The sequence below is a fragment of the Salvia splendens genome, chromosome 15, assembly GCF_004379255.2.
Source record: "Salvia splendens isolate huo1 chromosome 15, SspV2, whole genome shotgun sequence".
Taxonomy (NCBI): Eukaryota; Viridiplantae; Streptophyta; class Magnoliopsida; order Lamiales; family Lamiaceae; genus Salvia; species Salvia splendens.
This window is the reverse complement of record NC_056046.1, coordinates 980,240-1,004,737: the sequence shown is the minus strand read 5'-3', so window position 1 is coordinate 1,004,737 and position 24,498 is coordinate 980,240. Positions and strand designations below refer to the sequence as shown.

The 24,498-nt window shown below is 36.8% G+C and overlaps 3 protein-coding genes across 3 annotated transcripts; all 3 read right to left on the bottom strand.

The window, feature by feature from the left end:
• Window positions 1-4,083: 4,083 nt before the first annotated feature.
• On the bottom strand, window positions 4,084-5,316 carry LOC121767671. The gene is made up of 3 exons (XM_042164002.1): window positions 4,977-5,316; window positions 4,709-4,886; window positions 4,084-4,635 (listed from the first exon to the last, which is right to left on the bottom strand). Exons 2-3 carry the CDS (start codon window positions 4,882-4,884, stop codon window positions 4,299-4,301), a joined length of 513 nt encoding a protein of 170 aa, XP_042019936.1. The 5' UTR covers window positions 4,885-4,886; window positions 4,977-5,316; the 3' UTR covers window positions 4,084-4,298.
• Window positions 5,317-10,558: 5,242 nt separating this feature from the next.
• LOC121768539 (putative disease resistance protein RGA3) lies at window positions 10,559-14,005 on the bottom strand. Its single transcript, XM_042165074.1, has 2 exons — window positions 13,412-14,005; window positions 10,559-13,241 (listed from the first exon to the last, which is right to left on the bottom strand). The coding sequence occupies exons 1-2, from the start codon at window positions 13,715-13,717 to the stop codon at window positions 10,671-10,673; spliced, it is 2,877 nt and encodes a 958-aa protein (XP_042021008.1). The 5' UTR covers window positions 13,718-14,005; the 3' UTR covers window positions 10,559-10,670.
• Window positions 14,006-14,720: 715 nt separating this feature from the next.
• LOC121768583 (exocyst complex component EXO70B2-like) lies at window positions 14,721-16,403 on the bottom strand. Its single transcript, XM_042165114.1, has one exon. It carries the CDS (start codon window positions 16,401-16,403, stop codon window positions 14,721-14,723), a length of 1,683 nt encoding a protein of 560 aa, XP_042021048.1.
• Window positions 16,404-24,498: the final 8,095 nt, after the last annotated feature.

Genomic DNA, 24,498 nt, shown 5'->3' with positions numbered 1-24,498 from the left:
AACAAAATAAAGAGTGAACTACATAAATGGTACCCGATCTTTCATTTTTGCACATAAATGGTACCTGATCTTCAGGGCCGGCTTTGTGTTTTGAAGGGCCCTTGGCCAAGCTGGATGTCAAGGCCCCATACTGGTCGGCACTCGGGACGGGACGCAGCGTCGAAGGTGCGATGCCGTGCCGCGATCTGATCTGAGAGACGACGGATGCGCATCATTTTTTGGAGGCGGCAAGGTCAAGGGCTGTTCTGTCTGTTCATTTTCGTATGGATCGACTGGCGACTGCGTCTCGGACTCTCGGTGGAACGGTGGCAGGCTGTCAACTCAAAGCCTCAAAGGACATCGCTGGGTGCCTGGGTTACCTGGGCTGACCTGCTGGGCCTAAGAAGCTGCAAAAAAAATTTGGGCCCCTGTCCATCCTGGGCCCCTGGCCGTGGCCTTGGTTGCCTATGCCCAGAGCCGGCCCTGCTGATCTTTATTTTATATCGTTTTCGGTACCTATAAATCACAATTTTGGTACCTGATGCAATTTACACCCCAAAATACCCTATAAACAAATTTATTTTTCCATTTGTGGATATTTTGGGCATTGACAAAGCTAGTACCAAAAGTGATATTATAATATCCTCACTCGTTATACTATTATTATTAATCAATATTAATATTATTATTTTGATGTTATAAATTAATAATTTATTTTTTTTTTAATATAATTTAAATATACTTAATCATAATTATAGTTATAATTATATTTAATTATTATAATAATATTATTGTTATAGTAGTAAAAACTAGTAGTAATTAATAAATACTACTCCGTGCAATTTAGTCAGGACACGGATTTTAAGAAATTGTTGGAGTGTGTAATAATTGAAGTGAGTTAGTGGTTGTTGGAGTGTGTAATAATTGAAATGAGGTAGTGGAAAGTGAGACCCTTTTAACTTTTTGTATGTTTAGGATTTTGTTTTGTTTTATTTTTATGAAAGTAATGGCATTTGAGTGTAAATTTCATCAATAATGAGGTTAAATTTATATCCAAATATGGTGAATTCTAAATGGGACTCTTAAACTGGTACGGACGAAAATAACAAAACATGACTCTTAAACTGGGACGGAGGGAGTAATAATAATTATTTTATATAAAATTAATAACTAATCAATATAGTCTTAATCAAAATTTAAAATTGTGAATTGTATTCATAATGATAAAAAGTTGAGTATTTTTAGTTATGTTTCAACCCTAAAACGAGTATAAATAGTTTAATTAAAAATATTCAATTGATTTAATTACTTTAAATGATTAATTTAATTAGGTGCTTTGTTATTGATTTATATTATGAATGCAATTAAATAAATGTATGTATAAAACACTAAAAACAAAAAATAGAAAAGAAAAAAGAGGAAACATAAACTAAAGAGAAAATAGAAAGAAGAAAGGAAGATAAAATACTAAAAAGAGAGAAGAAAATGAAGAAAAAAGAAAGAAGAATAAACTAAAGAAGAAAAAAAGAAATAAGAAAGAAGAAAATAAAATCACATATTTGGTTCTATTTAATTGAAATTTCCAAAAATATCATTCATAACAAAAAAAATAATATGTTTGGTACCCATGGTTATTTTTGTCATAAGGTACCAAAAATGATATAAAATAAAGATCAAGTACCATTTATGTGCGAAAATAAAAGATCATATATCATTTATGTAGTTCCCTCCAAAATAAAAAGTATTCCAACTCATCCTTTTTCACTTCAAAAGTTGTTCACCAAATCTACTTGAAATTGAAAAAATTATTACTATGCCATAGAAAAGTGACATCTATGATTGATATTAGTTGTTTTAATTGACTTCTTTTTGCAGAAATCGGCTGCATTATTTTTTGTAATCTTGCTCGTGTGTGACTTGAGATGATGATTACTTCATTTGTCAAACAATAGAAACCAATGAAGAATTTTTGTTTTTCATTATTTATTTGTACATTTATTAGGGAGAATCATGGAGATTATACTAATGGCACGTATTAGTCGGTTTCGTAACATATAGAATAATATATATCACTTTGGTTAATTTACATTTTAATGTTTTTAATATATGTAATATAGTTTGAATTTTCTTTAAAAAATTAATATCAACCATACATTATCAGCATTACTAATATTCCACACCTATGCCCAATCAACTTCTGGGGAAAAAGGAATTAATAAAATGACACATTTGTCCTTTTCGGTGATGGAAGAAAATAAAAAATGGCAAAACTTTCAATTTTTTCTATAATGTACAGTGCGCCGAAAATAAATCAATGTGCTTGAAATTAATTCCGCTGTGTTTAATTTGGGATCACAAATAAATTTCTCATGAACAATCCAAATATAAGTTCGTCACAATTAAAGATTTTTGAGTAGTTTCTCTTCCAAATGGTTGGTTAATGCTTGAGTAAATGATCGCATTTAGGTAGGATTCAGAGAGTAAACTGACCCACGCTAATCCATAATGATTGCAAAATTCTACTATTAATTTCGACCTTTGTAACTGCCCTACCTCTGATGCGGCAGCTCCACCCCAATCCTTTCTTGATTGGGTTTCACTTGCATTCTTCGTCTGATATTCATTAATACGATGATTGTCGCTTTTAATTAGTTCTTGGTCTAAAATAGAAAAATAAGTTGCTATCAAAAGGGAATGGGGCTCGAGGAAAAGACGCACTTATTGAGATTGGCCATTTTGAAAGAGGTTAAATACGATCGACGTTTTAGTATAAATTAAATTTTAAATATACTACAATAATTGATTGAAATAGGGAGTTGGGCCCAATTTAACCTTATTATACATAGCAATTCTAGCTGCCACTCAAGATTATCTCATCATCCACACACCAAATTTGGTTAGTATTTTTTCTTAACACTTAATCTTTTTACTAAGTTGACGTCCGGCTAGATAAATTAAATAAGATTGAGTCTAATAATAATAGTTTGTTCACCATATAAAGTCTTGATAGTTCATTTCAGAATAAGATTACATATGATTAATTATGAATTATGAATTTTGGTCTTTTCTGTGACATAATTAATCTCGGATCAATTTAATTTCGGGCAATCTTAAGCGAACTTTGTCTAAGCCAATTATTGCCCACAACTGAATAGTAGGAGTACTAGTAAGTAATCATATTTTTGGACATTTAGCAAAGTGGCAAAATTGGCTATATATAGTTTGGGGGCAACTAAAATTGAGATGACAAAACAGAGACATCTCTTATTACAAGTCCACAGAGGCTTTGACAACGACTGCACAACTCATGATTCTAAAGAACCCTAAATTGTTGAAGCAATTTGTGAAAAGATACTCACCAATAAGCCAAGATGCATGCCCTAATCTTATAGTTTATGGCTGCAAAGAGCACCCACTTTTTAAATAAAGCACAAACACATCATTAAAGAGATAGGGATTTTTCAAGCTTCGTGTCATATGCTTATCCGGTTCCATTCTTTTTAGGATGTGTCCGATTTATTGAGGATATCCACTATAGGGGGGCGCGCCGGCCGCCCCCTTCCCGCCGCCCGCCCCGCCGAGCTATAGTGGAGCGAGAGGCCGCCCCGAGCCGGACGTTATTTCCGGGGCGGAACGCCCTTCGGCGAGTTTAGTGCGAGGACGCGCCTGTCCCAAACCCGCGGGGCGATAGGCGCGCCGGCCGCCCCCTTAATTTTTTTTTAATTTTCGACATTTTTTGAGAGAGGAGGGGAGATTGAAGAAGGAAGGAGAGAGAGAAGTAGCAGGTAATATACGTTTTTTGTTATAATTGATTATAATTAGTTATAAAATTTTGGGACTATTGGAAGTGTCTGCCTATAGTGGCGGAAACATTTTTTTGGGGGCGAACAAAAAAACTGGGGATGTGGACAAAAAAGGGGCTGGGCTATGCGGGACGTCCGCCTGATAGTGGATACTCTGATGTTCAATTAGTCTGAAATAATTTTGTTATTATGATTAAAAAAAAGGGTTTAAGAGCAATAAAATAATTTAAGTTAATTATTGTTTTTAATACTAAATTAATCAGTCTGCATATTTGGTGAATTAATTAAACACGCCAAAATATAACACCAACCATAAGATGATTTAATTAGTAGCATATCAAACTATTGGAAGGTTAAGATTTATACCATTATTCTAAAACATACTACTAAAAACTAACACGTAAATTAAGCATTTCAACTAAACAAACCTCTAAGTAATATCATCACCACTATTTTTCCTCTTCATTTCTCTTTTTCATCTGAACTATATCAACTTTACCATTTTACCCTTAGACCTCATTCCAACCCACGATGATACACCGAGGCATCCACTAGGGTTAAACTCGGTATACAACTCTCCGACCGAGTAAACACACCAACGCCTTCTATTTCGAGCTTATTATTCGGGCTACACGGCACCGACTTCGGGCTCTCCAGCCCCTTCCTCATTAGCCTCCCCATGGCCCGAATCAGGTGCACCGTCGGGTCCTCCGGCGGCCCGACGGCCCGAAACTTGCTGCAGAAGCTGATATGCCGGGCCACAGCCTCGTCCGGGCTTATCAGCTTCTGACACCTCACGATCTCGTCCTTCACCGCCTCCGCACAAAGCCCGCATATCCACTTCCCGCCATATCTGAAACCCGAATAACAGTTTTTTAACAGAATTAGACTCCATTTTTTTCAAAATTGAATATTTTTATTGTTACCTTTCGCGAATAGTCTCGATGTAAGGAAGAGTGCATTCCTCCGTAAGCCCGCAGCAGTCGCATGTAGCGAATTCCACCTCGACTTGGCCCGAAATAGTGTTCAAGGGCCCGTTTACAGCGGGCCCGTCCGGGCCGGAAGCAATCACCATTGAATCGTTAATTATACTCGTAGACATCCCTAAAAAGGCAAATTCACAAGCAAAATCAATACTTTTAAACTGGGAAATTCACGAAATTAGAAATTAAGTGAGAGAGAGAGAGAGCTTACCAGATGAATAATACCAAGATTGAAGGTGCAAATTTACAATCTTGACCTAGAAATTGGGGGAGAAATTAAATTGAAAGAAAATTTCGATCTTTTTTCTTGTTTTTCTATCGTTCTTTCTCCCACTCTACTACTTCTGGGATGAAGAATGTAGTCATGAAAGACATTCCAGAAAAAGGCCCAATTCGATCGAAGAGAGAGAATGGGAAAGATTTCACCTTTTCTTCTCTTATTTGGCTGGTTGAAGACAGAATCTCTCAATCAATCAATGGGTTTTAGAGATGGATTAAATATTCGTGCTCGGGTTTTTTCGGATGAAGGGAAGAGACAATTTAGAGAGAGAATTGAGTAATGAAAGAGAGAGATTGGAATAAAAAGAGTTTTTTTGTGCATTTTATATAGAAAAGGGGGTCAATGATTGGTGGGGGTACACGTCATCATTGACTGTGTTTTAAAAAACTTAACCTTATTTAATTTAATAATTTAACAAATTAAACATGATTTTTTTTACCGAAAATATGGAACTAAATTGTAACCTTTGTCCAAAATATGTGTCACAAAAAAATTTCTAATAATAATTTTGCGCAGATATGGGGCTAAATTTGATTGCTTTAATAACGAATGGGTTTATTATGGAATTAACGATCATGACTATGAATATTTGGTTTGATCACGAGTGATTTCGTTGAATCTGTACTTAATTATCGTGTTTAGAGTAACAACTAAAATAAGAGGATTATTGAGGGACGAAAGTTTCTTGAAATAACTTTTTTTTATGTATTTCTGATATATGAATCTTTGGTTTTATCACAAGTATTTTAGTTGAATCTTTACTTTATGGAACTAAAAATAAATTTTCGAAAATATGGAACTAAATTTGGAAACCTTTATAAAAAAATACGATTCACGACAAAAACTCTCTAAAAATAATTTTTCGAAAATATGGAGTTATTATGGAATTAATGATCGTATCTTCTTGAAAGTTTGGTTTGATCACAAGTAGGAGTAATTTAGTACAATCTTTTTACTTTAATATCGTATTTAAATTAACAAAGAAAATAAGTGGGAAGAAAGTTTCTTAAAATAACTCTTTCTATGTACGTATTTTCATTGAGTGGTCAATTAAGTGAAGAATAAGTTAAATTAAATAAAATTGATAGGCTAATTAAATAAAATTGATAGGCTAAGGGTTGAAGTAAAATACAAAAGAAATTGGTGCCGTCCTTTTCAATTAACTGATGTATTAATTTTAATGCACATATAAGAAATTGATATAGAAAGAAAATATAAATTTATTCGTTTATCCTTTGAAAAGAAACTATAAAAATATATATGTAAAGTCTACTATTTTGTTTTTCAATCTTATTTTATGTTCATATCTCTTTCAGCATATATTTAAAATAAATAAAGCATATAACTTTTCAAAAGAATAAAAATATAATAGTACTCCATAGTAGTAGCATATAATCTTCCAAAAAAATAGATTATCTCTCACGCATTCAAGAAACAAACAAATAAAATAGAAAATATATCCCACTTAAAATAAAGCCTTGCAACGATAAATACATATTTATAGTTAATTATTATTTGTTTTTTTTTTCAAATTATGATTTACCAATTCAATATAAAAATGTATTATGAAATTTAAAATTTAAATTGACAGCCTCGCTTTTAAGCATTAGATCATGCATTTATTATCCTTACACTAATAGGAATTTATTTACGTGGGTTAGTCAAATTTCATGTAAATCCAATATTTTAGCTCAATTTATGCATAATCTAGAAGCTTTCATAGAATTTAAACTAGTTGTATTTCAAGTATATTTATTTTATCCTACACATGTTATATATTACCACTACGAGTTATTTTCCCACTTAAAGCTAAAAAAACGAACTCAACTCATATAAAATATTTATATAATTTGTATTGTAATGACAAGTGCATTGAAAATGATGAATCACGCATATTAATTAATGATTATATAGAATAAGCCAATAGGCTAAGAATGCGTGTATATAAAATAAATTGCATGATCTGAAAAAGGAAATATGTCACAGTCCAACTACGATATATATAATTAGTCGTAATCGTATGAAAATGAAATAAAATGATAATGACAAATTTTCAATTTTTCATGCACTTTTGTGGAGGTACTCCCTCGATCTACTAAAAAATATACCCTCTATTAACATGGCATAAGTTTAATAAAAATAGTTAAAATACTAATATTATTAGAGCATGAGTTAAAGCTCATATTAATGTTAGTGATTATTTCAAAATATATTATAAGTGAATAAAGTTAATAAATACTAATCATTATAATATAAGAGAAAATATTCAGTGGTCTACTTTGTTAATATAGTTACTATAAATTAAAAGGGACCATTTTGTTAGAGGAACTAAAATGACGATCAATATGTAATAAAGTTGTGTAGTTATATTGTGAATAGCCATAGAAGATTTTTTTCTATTTTTATAAAAATAATAAATTAATGATATAGTACTTTGATGCTCACTTTTCTTATATTTTTATCCATTTCTGTTTATACTATAAATGATGATTTGAACCAAATTAAGGTGTAGTATTCACTATGAAAATTATGCTTTTTAGGTGAATTGAATGTTTTACTACTACTACTACTAAACTTCTAGCAAATAAATTGTTTTATTTGGACTGGAATTATGACAAGTCATTGTAGCTGAATAATATTATCTCTAGTTTTTATGTATTCCATTCCTAAATGTCTCATAAACCAAACCAAGTTTTCTTCACATGGCTGTCCCCATTTACATAAACTCTTGCACGTTTTATTTTGTTTTGGTTTGTTTTATTCTGCATATAAATACAAATACACTTCTATTTTCCAAGATAATATTATTGGATTTTATCAATCCAGACGTATGCGATTTCCTCTTGTCGCAGTACATTATCCTTTCGATTTTATTGGAATTTTTATAATATACTCTAGAATTGTTTTTTTAATCAAACATTCACATCATTACATGTTTCTCGATGAATGATAGAAAAACACCCTGAAAATTGTGGAATTTTGTCATTAACTATTCTACCACTATGTCATCTATGACTCTATGTGAGTCGGCTTTGAATAGTCCTCCTTTTACCGATATACTTTTTTTTACTACTATATATTTATCTTTTTTTTAAAAATAATTTGTTTCAATAATAGCAAGAGCTATATTTCCCAATACTTATTTATTCCTAAAAAATATATCTACCAAAAGGTTTGATGATACCCCAACACCACTCATCCCTCTAAATTTGCCCTAAAAACAAGCATTAAACTCTTCATCAATCATCACACATAGGTAGTACACATAAAAGCAATTAATTTTGAAAAATCTGTCACGCAAGGAAATAATAATTATTATACATTGATACTTTGTGACAAATGTTTGGTTCATAGTCCCCCTAGCTAACTGATTAACTCCACCATTATATACTCCCTCCGTCCCATGCTACTCGCACTTTTCATTTTAGGCCGTAAATTTGGGATTGATTTTTTTGTGTAATTAAAAAAGAATTTTAGGTGTAATGAGACATCACTTAATAAAAGAGCTCTTAACTTAAACTAACATATTAATTAAATGCATTAATTCTAACTTAAATTATAAATAGTGTAAGGACTTTGTGACGAGCCGAAAAGCAAACGTGCGAGTAGCACGGGACGGAGGGAGTAATAAATTATTAAATAAAGCAAAAAAAATAATGTTTGCCCTAATAAAGAGTGGACAAATATACCTAAAAAGGGTGCTTGGGTTGTATTATCACACCCCAAATAAAAAGTCTATTTCTTGTCGTCTAAAATCCAAATTAATATAAACACCTAGACCTACAAAACACCTACATTGTATGAAATCTAAGGTACAAAAATGCAGCTCATTATCTGTTTAATTTGTGCCACATTTATTGGTATGTGACATTATTGATTTATTGCGTGTCACATTGCCATTTCCCATTGTTCTTGGATTGCCATCATAACAATATAATGGAACAAGGACATTTTGATAGAGTTTTATATCTTTTATGTGGTTTATATGGATTGGAGTGTGATGTGGAAATAAACATCCCAAACTATGTTGTTGCATGTTTGTCTCCTTCACGTGATTAGTACGAACAATGACGGATCGAGGTAGGATCGGTGGTCGACTGATCACTGGTCTTATTTATGATTTGTGAAAGGCCTAAAAACTCCATCACACTTGGCCTTTGAAACTGCAACCAATCTTACGGGGCAACAAATTCGCCCCAATCAACAGCGAATCCACATGAGAACAAGGGATCTTCTTATAACAAATCTATATTCATATGGTTAGAGAACTATTTTCACAAGCTAAGGGATTGTTATATATTTATTGCATCATAAACTGAAAAATGGAGCCACTGGCTCCAACCTTTTGGGATTGAGGTTCACTCTTGTTTTTTCGATTGTCATCCAATGTCAACAACAATTGTCACGCCCCTTTTCGCCTTCTGATGTAGCCGACAACCTTTTTCATTGTGTCTGACCTTACGAGTTCTATTTCCTATAATGTCATTAAGACGAGTTTATAAAATTTACAATATTAAATTTAAGATCACTTTAGTTATTAAATGTTGTAAGTACAATTTTAAATTTCATCAAAGTACAAAGCAATTTTTTTTTTAAAAGAAAGATATTGTATGCGTTATTTCCTGATTAAACAATCGATTTAACATAAGATCAACATGCCCAAAGTCGTTACTTGTTTTCTTTGAAAAAAAGCAAACTTCATCCAATAATTTATAATTATAATTTAATTTCTTCAAAAGACAATCAAATGCGTTCATATGAGTCGATAAATGTAATCTCAGCCTATGATTAAAATATTTAATGTGTATCAAACGAATCAAATGTTTGTTTGCACATGATTTGAAGCAACTTGTGAAATCAACTATATATGATTGAGACCTGTGTCTATAGAATATATATTAGATTATACAGTTGCAAAATAAGTAAAATATTGCCCCACATGTTCAACAGGTTGAGTGTTAGACTAATCACTCTATGTATGATTGAGAAATAAAATAAACAAATACTACATTTGAATTATTTGATCCTTGAAATCTCAATCTTCATACGAATTATTTGTTTTCAATCATTCTATAAGACTATAACCATCTTAGGAAGTCGATCACACATCGATTGCATATAACACATACTATAATATTTTGTTTTCTTCTAATTTTATCTAATTAAAATTATATCTATAGATAAATTAGTATTTTTATGCTAATATTCTTTTTCTTTTAAATATTACTATTTAACCATTTAATTTCTCTGGCTAATTCATTTCTCCGTGTTTATATTTCTTTGTTTTAAGATTATTAGTATTAAATAAAAATACAATTTTGGGAATTTGTTAAACTTGTGGTAAGTTGAGTTTAAATCAAAGAAAAGTCACTAAATAAAGTAGTGTATGAAATAGAGATGTGATCAAATGCAAACTCTAAATATTGTACAAACTCCAAACTATGTTCTAAACCGTTAGAAAATATCAACAGATGATAAAATAATAGCAACAAAAAATATCAACACAGTGTCAATGTTTGAAGTTGTGTTGACATTGTGTTGAAAAGTTTGGAGTTTGTACCATATATGAGTTTGCATTTTATCACTACCCGTATGAAATATCTTCAAATAAACCACACCAATGATTCAAACAATAACATTAACAACTTCAAATAAACCGCACCAAAACAAAACACAAATTCTTCTCAGCACCACATTTATAAACTTCAAGAAACTCTTAACTTTTGATATGTGTGCAATCTCACTCCAAAGCTCCCCACTCTCCTTGTTGTACAGCCGATGCAGCACGGGGCAGCCGTCGATCCGCAGCTTCCTCAACATCGAGCCACGGAGGAGGAGCGCCGGCAGCGCCTTCACCTTGCCACATTGCGAGATCTTCAAGCACCGGAGACGAGGCATCGCAGCGCCCCCCAAGCTCACATCCCACTCCTCCCACCTCTCCATCCTCGAAATCTTTAGCTTCTTTAACGCCGGGAAGGCCAGCGTGGCACCCCCATTCGCCCGCGCCCCCAACGAGTCGAAATCAAGGCACTTCATAGAGTTCAGCCCCTCCAAATGAAGAGTCACGAGCAACGGGAGCAAGGTCAGAGGAGGCAGAGCCGCGCAGTTTGGGCAGTCTTGAAGGATGATCCTCTGCAGCTTAGTGAGATTCATGATCCATCGAGGAAGGCTCATGCCCCCGTACGACGTGATCTGCAGCGACTCGAGATTCTCGGGCGCCTCAAGCTCCTCGATCACCTCATATTGGCTATCATCACTCTTGATCAAAGGGCTGAAGTCCATCTCAAGATCAGAGAGGCGCGCCTTGTTCCTCAGCTCGGCCTTCTTCGCCTCAGCCGCGCCTGCTGCAAACCCGAGCCCCTCGATCTTCAGACAACCGCGTAGATTGTTCAGGCTCTTTAACTCCACAAGCCCACAAGCAGCATTGCTTCTGTCATTCATGATGATGAATTTGTTCAATGTTTGAAGTGAGGCCAACTCTGCTATTCCCTTTGGCAGCATCTTGAGGCTACTAGTCCTGTCGATCTCGAGGTGTCGAAGATTCGTCAGTTTCTCGATTTTCGAGGGCAATCTACGGAGATGATGACAACCAGAGAGCTTCAAAGTCTGCAGATTATAGAGATCACACAATGTCTCAGGCAGCTCCCAAAATGGATTATGAGACAAGTTGAGATGTTTCAGCTTGATCAAAAGGCCCATCTCTTTAGGCAGCTCCCCTAGCCGGTTTCGGCTGAAATCCAACGCCCGGAGGGAGAGCAGACGGCGTATGAAGTCCGGATCAACGCGGTCGAGCTGGGATATGATAGGCGGGGTGTCGTAGAAAGACTGCACCCACAATGTGAAGAGCTTCCCCACATTAGTAACATTGGGGAACTGGCTGCCTTCTGCTCGGACCACGGTTAGGTGTCGGGCCCGCTTGTGTGATGACTCCATCCTCCGTTGGAAATCGAAATTGAACTCGATGACAGAGCACTCGTTCTTCGCGATATAGTGCGCGAAATCATGGACCATATCATGCATTCTAACACTCACAATCCTATCCCTATCTCTCACCACATCTTGGAAAAAGGATCTCATTGCAAGGATTTGCAAGTAGTCTTGCCCTACTCTCTCCGCCTCTGCCTCGACCGAGAAACTCCCGGTCGAGGCAGCCAGGTAGCCATGCGCCATCCAGAGCTGCACGAGGTTGCTAGCCTCAATGGCGTGGTCCTTTGGGAAAAACGCACAGAATGTGAAGCAACGCTTCACATTCGAAGGCAGGTCATAGTAGCTCAACATCAAGGGCGGGAAAAGACTCTCCGCCTCCGCCTCCTCCAACTCCCAAAACTCGCTCCTCAGCACGTCCTCCCACTCTTTAACCGTCGCCTTAAATCTCATCAAACTGGCTATCGCCTTGATAGCCAGAGGCAACCCCTTGCACTTCTCTGCTATCTTCCTCCCGACCTCCTCAAACCTCTCGCGTTTCCTCTCAAGGAACGCGATCTTCTCAAACAAGGTCCACGAGTCCGCCACAGAGAGCCCCCCTAGCCGGAGCAGGTCGCTACTCCCCATGATCCTTGCCACGCTCTCCTTCCTCGTGGTCACGAGGATCGTGCTACCGGCTTTCCCGGTCTTTAAAGACTTTAAAAGTTGCTCCCACTTCCTAAAATCCTCAGTCCAAACATCATCCAAGACTAGCAAGAACCTCTCCCCCTCCACATAGTTCCTAATCTTGGTAACCAATGTCTCAAGCTCAAACAAATAAGGGGCACTACCCTCGATAAATTCCAAAATCGCCCTCGCGATCCGCACCTCGTCGAAAGGGTCGGACGCGCACACCCATACCGCTCTGTCGAAGTGGTTAACCACCTCGTCAGAGTTGAACGCCAGCTGTGCGAGGGTCGTCTTCCCGACCCCACCCAACCCCACCAACGACACCACATTTAGACCTTTTCCTCGATTCTCGCGGCCCAACAATCGACCAATCAAATTCTCCTTATCCACATCCCTCCCTTCTACCTCGGCATCGTCGATAAACGACGCCGTTTTGGGCCTCTCCAAAATCTCATTACTCAAAACCTCACTAAAATTATACCTTACTTTCTCAGCTGCAATATCTGAAAGCCTCTCGTTGATTTTCTTGATCTTTATCGCTATTTCCCGGCGAAATGCAACTCTATCGAAACTGAAGCAAGGCATGGTGAAGAGAGAGGTCACCTAACAAAGAAGCCCAAACTCAATTTTTAAGACAGTTTCCCTCTAAAGTTCAAATTTTGATTCTGTTTTCTGATTATTTGCTTCAATTTAGTTTGAAATTTGAAAAAAAAACTGAAATTTTAATTAATTCCTTAAAATTAATTCACAATTGAGAGAGAAAGAGAGATTACCTTTCTAGAGCGAGAAGCTCGGCAGCCGTCGCTTTCAACTTTCTGCATCGCGGTGATCCATTCCGAGAGAACATCTTCGGTGTCGTAGGAAACATCTTTGAGCTTTTCGAGCCAGTCTTTGACGGACTCTTCTTTCACCTGACGCTTCTCTGCGTCGGCGATTACTGCTCTGATCGACTCGAATTCGCTCTGGAGCTTCTTGAATTGGTGGCCGACGCCGCAGACGAGGCTGAGCTCTTCGCGAATCTGCTTTTCGAGGATCGTCGCGACCTGCGTGAGGATGACTGTGATGACTGCATCGGACATGGTTGGTACAGAGAGAGAGACTGGATTTGGGCAAATTTTGATTTTGTAAGAGTTGTTGGAGATGTCAAATGTTTTAGTAACATGAAAATTAAGTGGAAGAAGATTAGAAATTGTGTGGGGAAATTCGATTTTTTCATGAAAATGGCCAAACGAAGGAAGTGATGGAGTAGAGTCGACTTTGTCTTCGTGATTGCCGCGTCATACAATAGTCATAATTAAAGTGTACTGAGAATTACTAAGAAAGAGAGTAATGTCTGAGAAATTTCATTGTTGTCACCAAAAATAACCTGTCAACGACTTTAAAAATCAACTTGGGTCTTTAAATAATTTTATTTAGCTGGCTTCTACTAGCAAAAACAAGCTAATCTAAAATAGACTCCCTCAGTCCCATTAAATATAAAACATTAGGAAATCGGCATGTTATTTTTATGTAATGTTGTTTTGTGAGTTAATGAAGAGAGGGTAAAGTAGAGATGAGAAAAATTTGTTTCCATTTTAGAAAACGTTTCATTTTTAATGGGACAATCTAAAATAGAAAATGTTTTATTTTTAATAGGACAGTGAGAATAAATGTTCTAGTTTTTGGACCATAACCCCGTCTTTTGGGCTGAACTTAATGGATTTGGATCACCAGTTGTGGCTCAAGCACATGGGATTTAGATTCTAGAATTTTGAAACTATAATGCTTGATTATGAATTAAAACAAAAAAGAAATTGAAAATCTGTAAAAAGTTGGGACCAAGACGAACGACATCCCTAGCCTAATCTATGGATCATAAGTAATAACTAAAGCATTCTATCATAATCATACCCAAAAAAATGCCGCTTTCACTAATGAAATTGGTCATAAAACTTGTTTTCTTTTTCCAATTGAAGGGAAAACAGAGGTGATATTTGAACTCTAAACCTCTTTATTTATAGAAAAGGTCTCCATATTAATTGAAAGTTCCCTAAGGAAAAGAAAAATTGTGGAATATCTCCAACACAATATTTTACACATGAATCAAGAATCACTATTTGCAAACAATCTTTGTTGAACTAAGGCCTCAAGTTCCTCAGGTCGATACTTCATGTTACCTTCAACTAGTAGTAGCCTTGTCTCAGGTTTATTACCAAATTCTTCAATAAATTTTCTATAACGTGGTACCAAAATTTCCGACATACGAAGACGAACTTCATTTCTTAGTTGAAGATCCGGAATCTTCCAAAGAGAATGCAATTCATCAACTTTCTTGAACACATCGTTGAAGCTGTTCAGCCGCCGTCTCACCGCGGCCTTCGACGCCCGCGATCGGAAGCAGCAGCGGCTCGTATAGATCCCGTCGCGGCGCAAGCACGTTAGGAACTTTTCGCACATGGTTGTCTCGTAGCTCGCCCGGGCGGACTCTAGGTCGTCGCTCATCTTGGTGATCAGACGTCCCCCGACCATCTCCTGCAGGTTGGGCGACGCCTCGATCACCTTCAGGATGCCACGGAGATTGTTCATCGCGAACAGATGCCCTAGACAGGGGTCTCCGTAGCTCCTCGATTTCTTGTCGAGGTTCCTGAGCAGTACTATGACGGTCAGGACCAAGTACTGCTCCAGGAAACCGCTGCCGTTGGCGTACTGCCGCAATTCCTCGTCTGGAATTGCGGTGTCGCCAAAATTCAGCGACGGGGCGGATCTGATCAGCCCCGTGAGCAGGTCTTTATTTTTCACCACTACCTCAATCTGCCCCACCACGAAATTCGTGGTGGGGTGGACCCCGCCCCCGCCCTGCTCGTCTGAGGCTGCCGCATCGTGGAGGATGTCGTGCTGCAGGTCGTACAGCATCCTGACGGCGTCTCCTTGGATGAGAGAGTATGCCTGGGAGCATACGTCCCTGATCCCCTTCCCCGGTGTAGAGGCAAACAAAGCCTCTGTGCTGGGGAGCACCCAAAGGAACGCCTCGTAAACATCGAGAACCGCCGCCATCGTGTGGTGCGGCTGCTTCCTGAGGCTAAGATCCTCCGCAAATCGGAACAGAAGGACCGCGGAGTCCTTCACTGTTCCGATGAAGCAGTCGGCGGCGGCAGCGGCGTCGACGTCTCCGAAGATCTGATCGCAGAGTTTCTTCTCTCTCTCGAAGAGGATTTTTACGCAGATTTTGGAGACCTGAATCCATAGCTCCATCTTCACCTTGAGCTCGTCTTGGACGTATCTCCTCTGATTGTGATCTCCTCTCAGCTCATCGAAACGGAGTCGTATTAGCTGCGATTGCAATTGGGGCTTTCTCACGCTCTTATAAACCCTAACGCAGTCTTCGATTTTCCCGCGAAAATTCAATCTGGCGGTGATGTTTTTGAGGAAATCGGCGGCGTCGGGGCTGACTGCGTCGCCGGCGGGGGCGTAGTCTTCGAAGCGGAAGGCGTTGGCGGTGCTGTCGGACACGGAGGAGCTCCACTCGGTGGTGGTGGAGGCGGGGCCGGGGGCGGCGGCGGCGCTGCGGCGGAGGACGGCTTCGAATTCGGATTTGAGGCGGTCGGTGGCGGTGTGGAGGAGCCTGTCGTTGGAGCCGCGCGCATTGGCGTCGTCGAGCTTGTCGATCGCTTGGAAGTACTGCCGGATCTCGTGGAGGCCGGAGTCGAAGATCAGCTCGTGGCGCGGCCGCGATCGCCACTGGTTGATGGTGTCGACGGCGGATTGCTGGCTGAGGGTTGCTCCCATGATGTTTGATAAAAGTGTTTTCAGCATTAAGCTAAAAAATTGGAATTTTGGATTTGATATAATTTTGATTTGATGAAAATGTTTGATGATTGGATTTTTTTTAGTGAGAAGTGGTCATGTTTGGTTGCTGTGGAAAATTCAAACTCATGAGCTTATAAGTATTTGGTGTTAATTGAGTTAATAAGCATAAGAGCATCCGCAGCGGTGGCGGTTGGCGCCACCGCCGTCCGTGCCAGCGGCAAGGCGAAGAACCGCCGCCGCTGCAACCGCGCCGCTGGCACGGCGCTGCTCGATGTATCGAGCACGTCCGTGCCAGCGGACGCACACGTGTCACTCTCCCATTCGCCAACGGCATAGCGTTTGGTTTCAAACAATTTTTTATTTTTATTTTTTAAAAATCGGTTTTTTATTAAAAAAACCGATAAAAAATAAAAAAAAAAATTTTCACTTCCCCAAAAAATTATATCCGTTTATAACCGTTTTTCCCCACTTTTTAATTTTTTTTTTTATTTTTTTTACCCCAAAAATACACACTTTCATCTATAAATACCCCCAATTTCACTCCCAAAAATTCACACTTTCACTACACAATTCTCATCATCATTCTCTCATCTCCATTCTCATCTTCAATCTCTCATATCCATTTTCATCTTCCTCTCACACCCTACAACACCACTATGTCCGGTAACGACGACAACCCAAGCGGCTCTCACGGTTGGAACCCCGAATGGTTCGGTTCGCAACCGTTTCCTAGTCCGGAAACGGAATATTCGGCCCCTCCTCTCACCCAAGATTCGGGCGTTCCGAGTGGCTACCGGCCATACCCAATCGACGATCAAGGTGCCTCCGATGGGCGCTACGGGTGGACACCGGAGCCTAGGCCTCGCGCCCCTTCCCAAATGCCGAATCCTCCATCTCGCGCCGGTGTCCGCACACCGTACTCACCGGCGGAGATGGAAAGATTGTTCAAGGCGTACTTGGAAATCTCCGAAGATGCGGTGGTTGGAACGAACCAATCCGGCGATCACTTTTGGTGGCGCGTCTCTAGCCGGTACAATGCACACCGGCCGCCGGGAACGATCGAGCGCAACGAGAGTATGGTGCGCAACTGCATCGGCCGAGCCAACGAAGAAATTGGCAAGTTCAACGGCTATTTCATCCAGGAGTCCCGGAATGCCGGGAGCGGCCAAAGCGAGGTCGACATCATCACCGCCTCGCTGAGCACCTACCAATCCATGAACGGTAAGTCGTTCAAATATCTTAACGTTTGGCAGGAGACGCGGACGCACCCGAAGTATAAGGGAGGCATAACATCCTCCTCTAGCGGCTCCTCCAAACGCTCACGGTCGGTAGCACTATCCGACTCCGGCTCGGAAGAAGTGGCTAGCCAACTCGCCGGAGCTAACTTGGGTAGCCCCGATGCCGGACCAAGCGGTTCCCGACGCCGACCGCAAGGTAGGAAGAAGGCGGCGGCCGAACGACGTCGCGCCGCGACTCCATCTGCCCCTGCTCCCGAACCCGCACCCTATGTTCCACCTCCACCCCCGAACAACTCGTTGTGGGCCCTTTTGGCCCAACTCAATATGGCCGATAGGTCAACTATGACCCCCACGCAACTTCAAACGCACGAGTCCATGATATTGGGTCTCCAAAAACAATTGGGGTTGGTGCCGCCGGATGCGTAGTCTTCCTCGGGTTATATTAGCCAATAATTATGTAATTTTTAATTTTTAGGAGTTTAATTATGTAATTTTTAATTTTTAGTATTTTAATTATGTAATTTTTAATTTTTAGGATTTTAATTATGTCTTTTTATTTTATTTGTAATTTGTAATTTTTATTGTGGTTTTTTTAATGAATTTTAGTATTATGAAAATGTTGTTGTGTAATTGAATTTTATATTAATTGTGCTCGTCCTTGCGGAAGAGCACAGTTGTGGGTGTTGTGCTCTTGCCAGAGAGCAGGCATGAATAGTACCGCCCGGGCCCACAACCGTGCCGCTGGCAAGAGCACGGTTGTGGATGCTCTAAGGTTAAATTAAGTGAGTTATTGAAGGACGCGTTTGGGGGAAAATAAAATAAAATAAAATAAAATAAAATAAAATAAAATAAGCCTACACGAAATCAACACGTAACTGGGGAGAGATGGATTCATTGATGGTTGACCTAGAAGACTTTGGGGGATGAAGAGAGAGAAGTGTATTTATTGGGGAATTTAATTTGTTTAGGTCCCATTCACCAATAATATGATAATGGAACTTTGTTTGTTTCTGTGATTGGTGAAAAGATTGAGGAAAAGAAAGAATCCATCCAATCTTGGCCTAATCATGAAGTGAAATAGGAGTTGTATTAAACAATGGTAAAATATTTCACTAAAGAAAATAAGTACTCCTACCTTGTTTCAATGCTATATAGCTTCTCAACTTGAATAGCTATGTACTTATTCAACTTAAAATGTTAGGTTTATTTGAATTGTGAAATGTAATTAATGGTTACAACATTTAAGAAATAATAAATCAATGAAAATACTGTATATACTATATTAAAATTTTCTTAGGTAATGTAGTTGGATGATGAAAAAGAAAACCAAGATATCTTGCTTCATTTCCTTTTAAATTGCTATATTTGGGCTGTAAATTGTAAGTAGTGATATTGATGATTTAATTTTTATGAGTGGAGAGATTGAAGTCTCTCTATTGGGCTGACGCTGAAACACTATTATTGGGCTTACTCTATATTGGGCTGACATTGAAACACTATTATTGGGCTCACTCTCTATTAGCCTAACATTGAAACACTATTATTGGGCTTACTATCTATGGGCTCAGGTCAATTTCATGTCCAAGGCCATATTACAAATTATTTTCTTCACCTTCTTCATCTTTTACAAATAAACTTCCATTAAGTTCAAGATTCAAATTACTACGGGCATGAATGTATTGAATTTCCCAATAATACAATCAACAATGTTACATACCAAACATGATAACTAGCTCTCAAATGCCCTCATTGGATACGACCACAGTTCCTTGTCCAAGTCAGGCCTCATTGAAATAGCAATGTTACATGCTAAATAAAAAGAACGCATCCCAAAAGATCAGTCTACCAGAATAGAGAGCTCGTTTGGTCTATAAACATCTATGACGTGTAACAAGTTTCCTTGCACTGAGATTCATAACATCTTCATGCCTATCAAGGAAAATGAACTGTTGCCTCATGTTGTCTAGTACAACTTCGTTGAATACTAATAAGGCCAAGTTGATATAAGAGTACATTTTTGTGCTCAAAGATTATTTAGTATCCAAGATCCAATGAGATTTTCACTATTAGCCACTTTATGGAGGATAGTAGACCACATCAACTTAATCAGCCCCCTTTGTTTAAGGTGTTGAAACAGCAAAATATTCCAAATTTGGCAAGTTTTCGAGTTTCAATTGCACCACTTATGGCAATGGGGAGTTGGATTTCTCAAATTCTAGACCATTTGCTAGTTCTACTCATTCTCACATGGCTATGGCTTTTTTTTTTCTTTAAACGGATAATATAATAATGGGGTGATTTTTTCTTTCTTGATTGGTGTGAATTCTTGAGGTTTCTTTAACTTTTCCCTTTTCTTTAACTTGTGTCTATTTACATGCATCTCGAGGGATATATGCAAATTCTATATACTACCTCCGTCCCTGAAAATTTGTCCCAATTTTCCATTTTTGTCTGTCCCTGAAAATTTGTCTCATTTCACTTTTTACCATTTTTTATAGTGGACCTCATATTCCACTAACTCATTCATACTCACATTTTATTATAAAACTAATATATAAAAGTAGGTCCTACAATCCACTAACTTTTTCAACTCACTTTCCATTACATTTCTTAAAACTCGTGCCGAGTCAAGGTGGGATAAATTTTTGGGGACGGAGGTAGTACAAGCTAAAGGAAGTCTGAAATAGAGAAGTGACGGTTTGCATGACGTTTAAGGATTAGTGTTATAGTAGTACTTAAGAATTACTTCATCGGTTTAAAAAAAATAGAGTATTTTTATCATTTTGAGGTGTCCACCAAAACTAGATGAAGTTTAAAAATGAAAAGTGTTCAACAAATAATAATTCTACACATCATTTATATTATTCATTCAATTACCTTTTTCCTCACTCACTCTTACTTTTTCATACCTCTTTTTTTTTTACCAATTATACATTAAATTGTGTCATTCATAATCTTGTCTATTTTTTGGTGGACGGAGAGAGTAATAAATATATTGTGAATGCAGACCATCGATAAGGTAAATAAAATAATACTATAATAATATGTTGTTAGATAATAGTATCATTTAATAAAGAATGAATAATTATTTAATAAATTAAATAAATTAATAATTATTTTATTGAGATATGCTTGGTGGATACTTTCTCCCATCATCATGCAGTAACATGCCGAGTTATTTCTATTTTTGTTATAGGACACTAATGGAATTCCATTTTAATGAAGGAGTGTAGATTTATTCCGATTTAGGGAGTGACGCATAACGCTTATGCGTCGTTATTAATAAAACGCACAACCCTTATGCGTCTTTGATTAATGACGCACAATCATTATGCGTCGTTAAAAGACGCATAACCATTATGCGTCACTCCCTAATGACGCATAACCCTTATGCGTCACTCTTTAATGACGCATAACCCTTATGTGCCATCTTCAAATATTAAGGGTTGCACCAAACTATTCTCTACACTTATGTAATTTATTTTAATGGGGGCCTCCCACGCTCATTTACAAAATGCATGCCTATATCAACCCTAAACAATTATGGGTCCCCACTAACACAAATTGCACGTTTAGTTATCATTTATAAAATCTAATTACACAACATATATGGTTGGATAGAGATGTGATCAAATGCAAACTCTATATATTATATAAGGTGTTGTGTTGACATTGTATTGACAAGGTATTGACATCAAAATCTTGAACTTTTATACTATGTTGACATTCTGTTAATGTTGTGTTGACATTGTATTGAAGAGTTTGGAGTTTGTACAATAAATAGAGTTTGCATCTTATCACTATCCGAGTGGGATATATCTCACATTCTATTAGAAATATCAAACGAGCCAATTTATTGAATTTCGGATCAGTCCTATTTTGATTGCAAGTTAATTGGGTTGATATTTTTTCGCATTGAAGTTGTCAATCTAAAACGTTCAAGTTTTATACTATCTTTTATGGCTAATCAGACTAGAATCCAACGATGAAAATTAATCTATATATGCATATTTCATTCTTAATAATTCAAGACGAGTAATTTTAAGTTTTTAGAATATAGTAGGAATGATAGATTTGTTAGGCACTAATGTGTCAAAATCGAAAAGACGCACAACCCTTATGCGTCTTTGGTTAATGACGCACAACCATTATGCGTCGTTAAAAGACGCAAACCCTTATGCGTCACTCCCTAATGACGCATAACCCTTATGCGTCACTAAATAAAGACGCATGATGGTTATGTGTCTCTCTATTAACGACGCATAATGGTTATGCGTCACTCCCTGAGTCGGAATACAACTAAAACCCTTTATTAAAATAGAATTCCATTAATATGCATTATCAAAAAAAGAATTTTTCCGTAACATGCCATACCTAGTAAGGTTCTGATTGGCGGGGACCAAACTTGAAACGTGTTCGAATCAAGTGAATTTTTTCCATTAACTCAAAGTAATGAAAAGAGTATTTTAGTTGTCATGCTAAAGAAAATAAAGTTCAATTCACTTTGTAAACAAAAGTATTTTTTTAATCTTTTATTGGGATTTAAACATTAGGATTAATTGATACCGTTTGACTTATAACACGGATTTTAAGAAATTTAGTAGAAAGTGGATAGAAAAAATTAGTGAAATGTGATTCCTACTTTTATATATATTAATTTTATAATAAACTATGAGTTACATACAATAGAAACAATGGTGTTTAATCGTAAAATCAGTTAGAAACAATGTATCGTATTTTAACTGATAAAATGTTTTTTCTTTATAATTAATAAATCAAGAGTTTGAATCCTTCACTTGTTAAATCAATCCACTGTTATTGTTCTCTTCATGTTAGACAAAAAAATCACTTAGAAGTTAGAAATTTTAGGAGGATTTTATTACAGACATGTTAGATTCTTATGAAGCCATTGATCTTGACCAGCTCGTCAAATAATTAAATGCATAAATATTACCCTATCACGAATTATGATGCATTTTTGTCACGTTTCATTTGATGTACGTACTCAAGTTAAAAATGGCATTGGAATTATGTACATGTATATATATAAAAAATATTACTAAATATAAATTTAAACCACAAAGAAATGAAATTAGGAGAATTTCTTCACATGGGTATGTGATAACTAATTAAGTACTTAACTAAGTATATTAATTGCATATATTTATTTTGTCAAAAACACAACTTGTTCATAGTTCATACCGTGGCGCCATATGTCCAGGTTCTTTGAATCGAACGAATCGATGAACATTCAACTTTATATTTATAATTAAATTTTAATTTTATCGATTTACATATAATTTTTGAAGCGTATTTAATTTAATAATAGTATTTTTAAGGAAATGTGACTTTTCAATTTCCAAGAATTCTCTGATAGTGAAAAAGAAAAATGAGTGTATACAATTTATGATGGATTTCACGTCGAATTAGAGTAATAACTAATTAATTAATATCAATCCAATCTATGTGGGAAACTATGTGTATTAGTATATTATATTTGTGTGTGTGTTTGCGTGTATTTTCCATTTTTGAACTTTGTATAGTTCTTGCAGCTTCTAGGTCTACTCCTACTAACTTTTTTATCCCCTTAAATCAATTCTTATTTTTTTAGTTTTTCTTTAACTTACAAGTTAATTAAATCCAAACACTAATTTATTAATAATGCTTCTTCACACATAGGGCCAATATATTCTTTCTTATTTATTATTTCTTGGATTAGATATTCTCAGGGATTAGTGGTGATTAAGGCCTTAATCCGCAAGATTAGGACTTTAGCCTCGTGTAAAATATATAGGTGGTCTTATGATATATTATGCCTCTCATTTTTCGAGATCATTACACACTAATCTTCACTTTACCTCAAGATTTGCATTAATCTTTTGGATTTACATATAAGTATAAGTAAAACCAATGAGAGACTAACATATAAGAAGTGACCTTGTTTTTGCATTGGGCATGTATTTAGGCATTGAGATTTTAAATTTGATACTAGGTTAGGTTGGGTTAATCTCTTGCTAAAAAGAATTCAAGATTAAATATATACATATATTTTGGAATTTGCACCAATAGAAAAGCAGCTTCATCCTACTAATCTAATCTATAATTGTTAGTGCTAAAGTTCAATTTCATTGGCTTCTAGGATCTGCTTCTTCAAGACTTTCTTTTTCTTCACCAAAATCTCTACACCCACCACCTCTTAAGAGTAATTCTTGCACAATGAAGGTGAGAGATTGGTCAATTTAACTATATATTTTATTCATTTTTTCGTTTCTTATGTTACAAAATGTGTTGTTTTTGTGCAGTTCTTCAACTGGATGCAGAGCAAGTTCAATGGAGATAAGAGACCTAATTCAGTTCCTGTTACAAGTAAGTGTTTTTTTAACCCTTTCAAGATTCAATTTTAATCAAATGTGTGACATATCATATTGCAAAAGTAGATAATTCACTCTTTCAAGATCCATTTTTTATTTAAATGTGACACATATTCACTCTTTCAAGATCCAATTTTTATTCAAGTGTGAGGCATATCATAATACAGAAGTAGATTTCCACTCCTTTTCAAAAACCAATTTAAAATATGGGACATATCATATTGCAAAAGTAGATCATTCACTCTTTGAACATCCAATTTATATTCAAATGTGAGACATATGATATTGCAAAAGTAGATCATTCACTCTTTGAAGATCCATTTTTTATTCATATGTGTGACATGTCATAATGCAAAACTAGATAATCCACTCTTTCAAGATCCAATTTTTATTCAAATGTGAGACATATCATATTACTTTCAAAATAAGAGACACAACATTACATAAAGACAGCAAGCTGGGCTA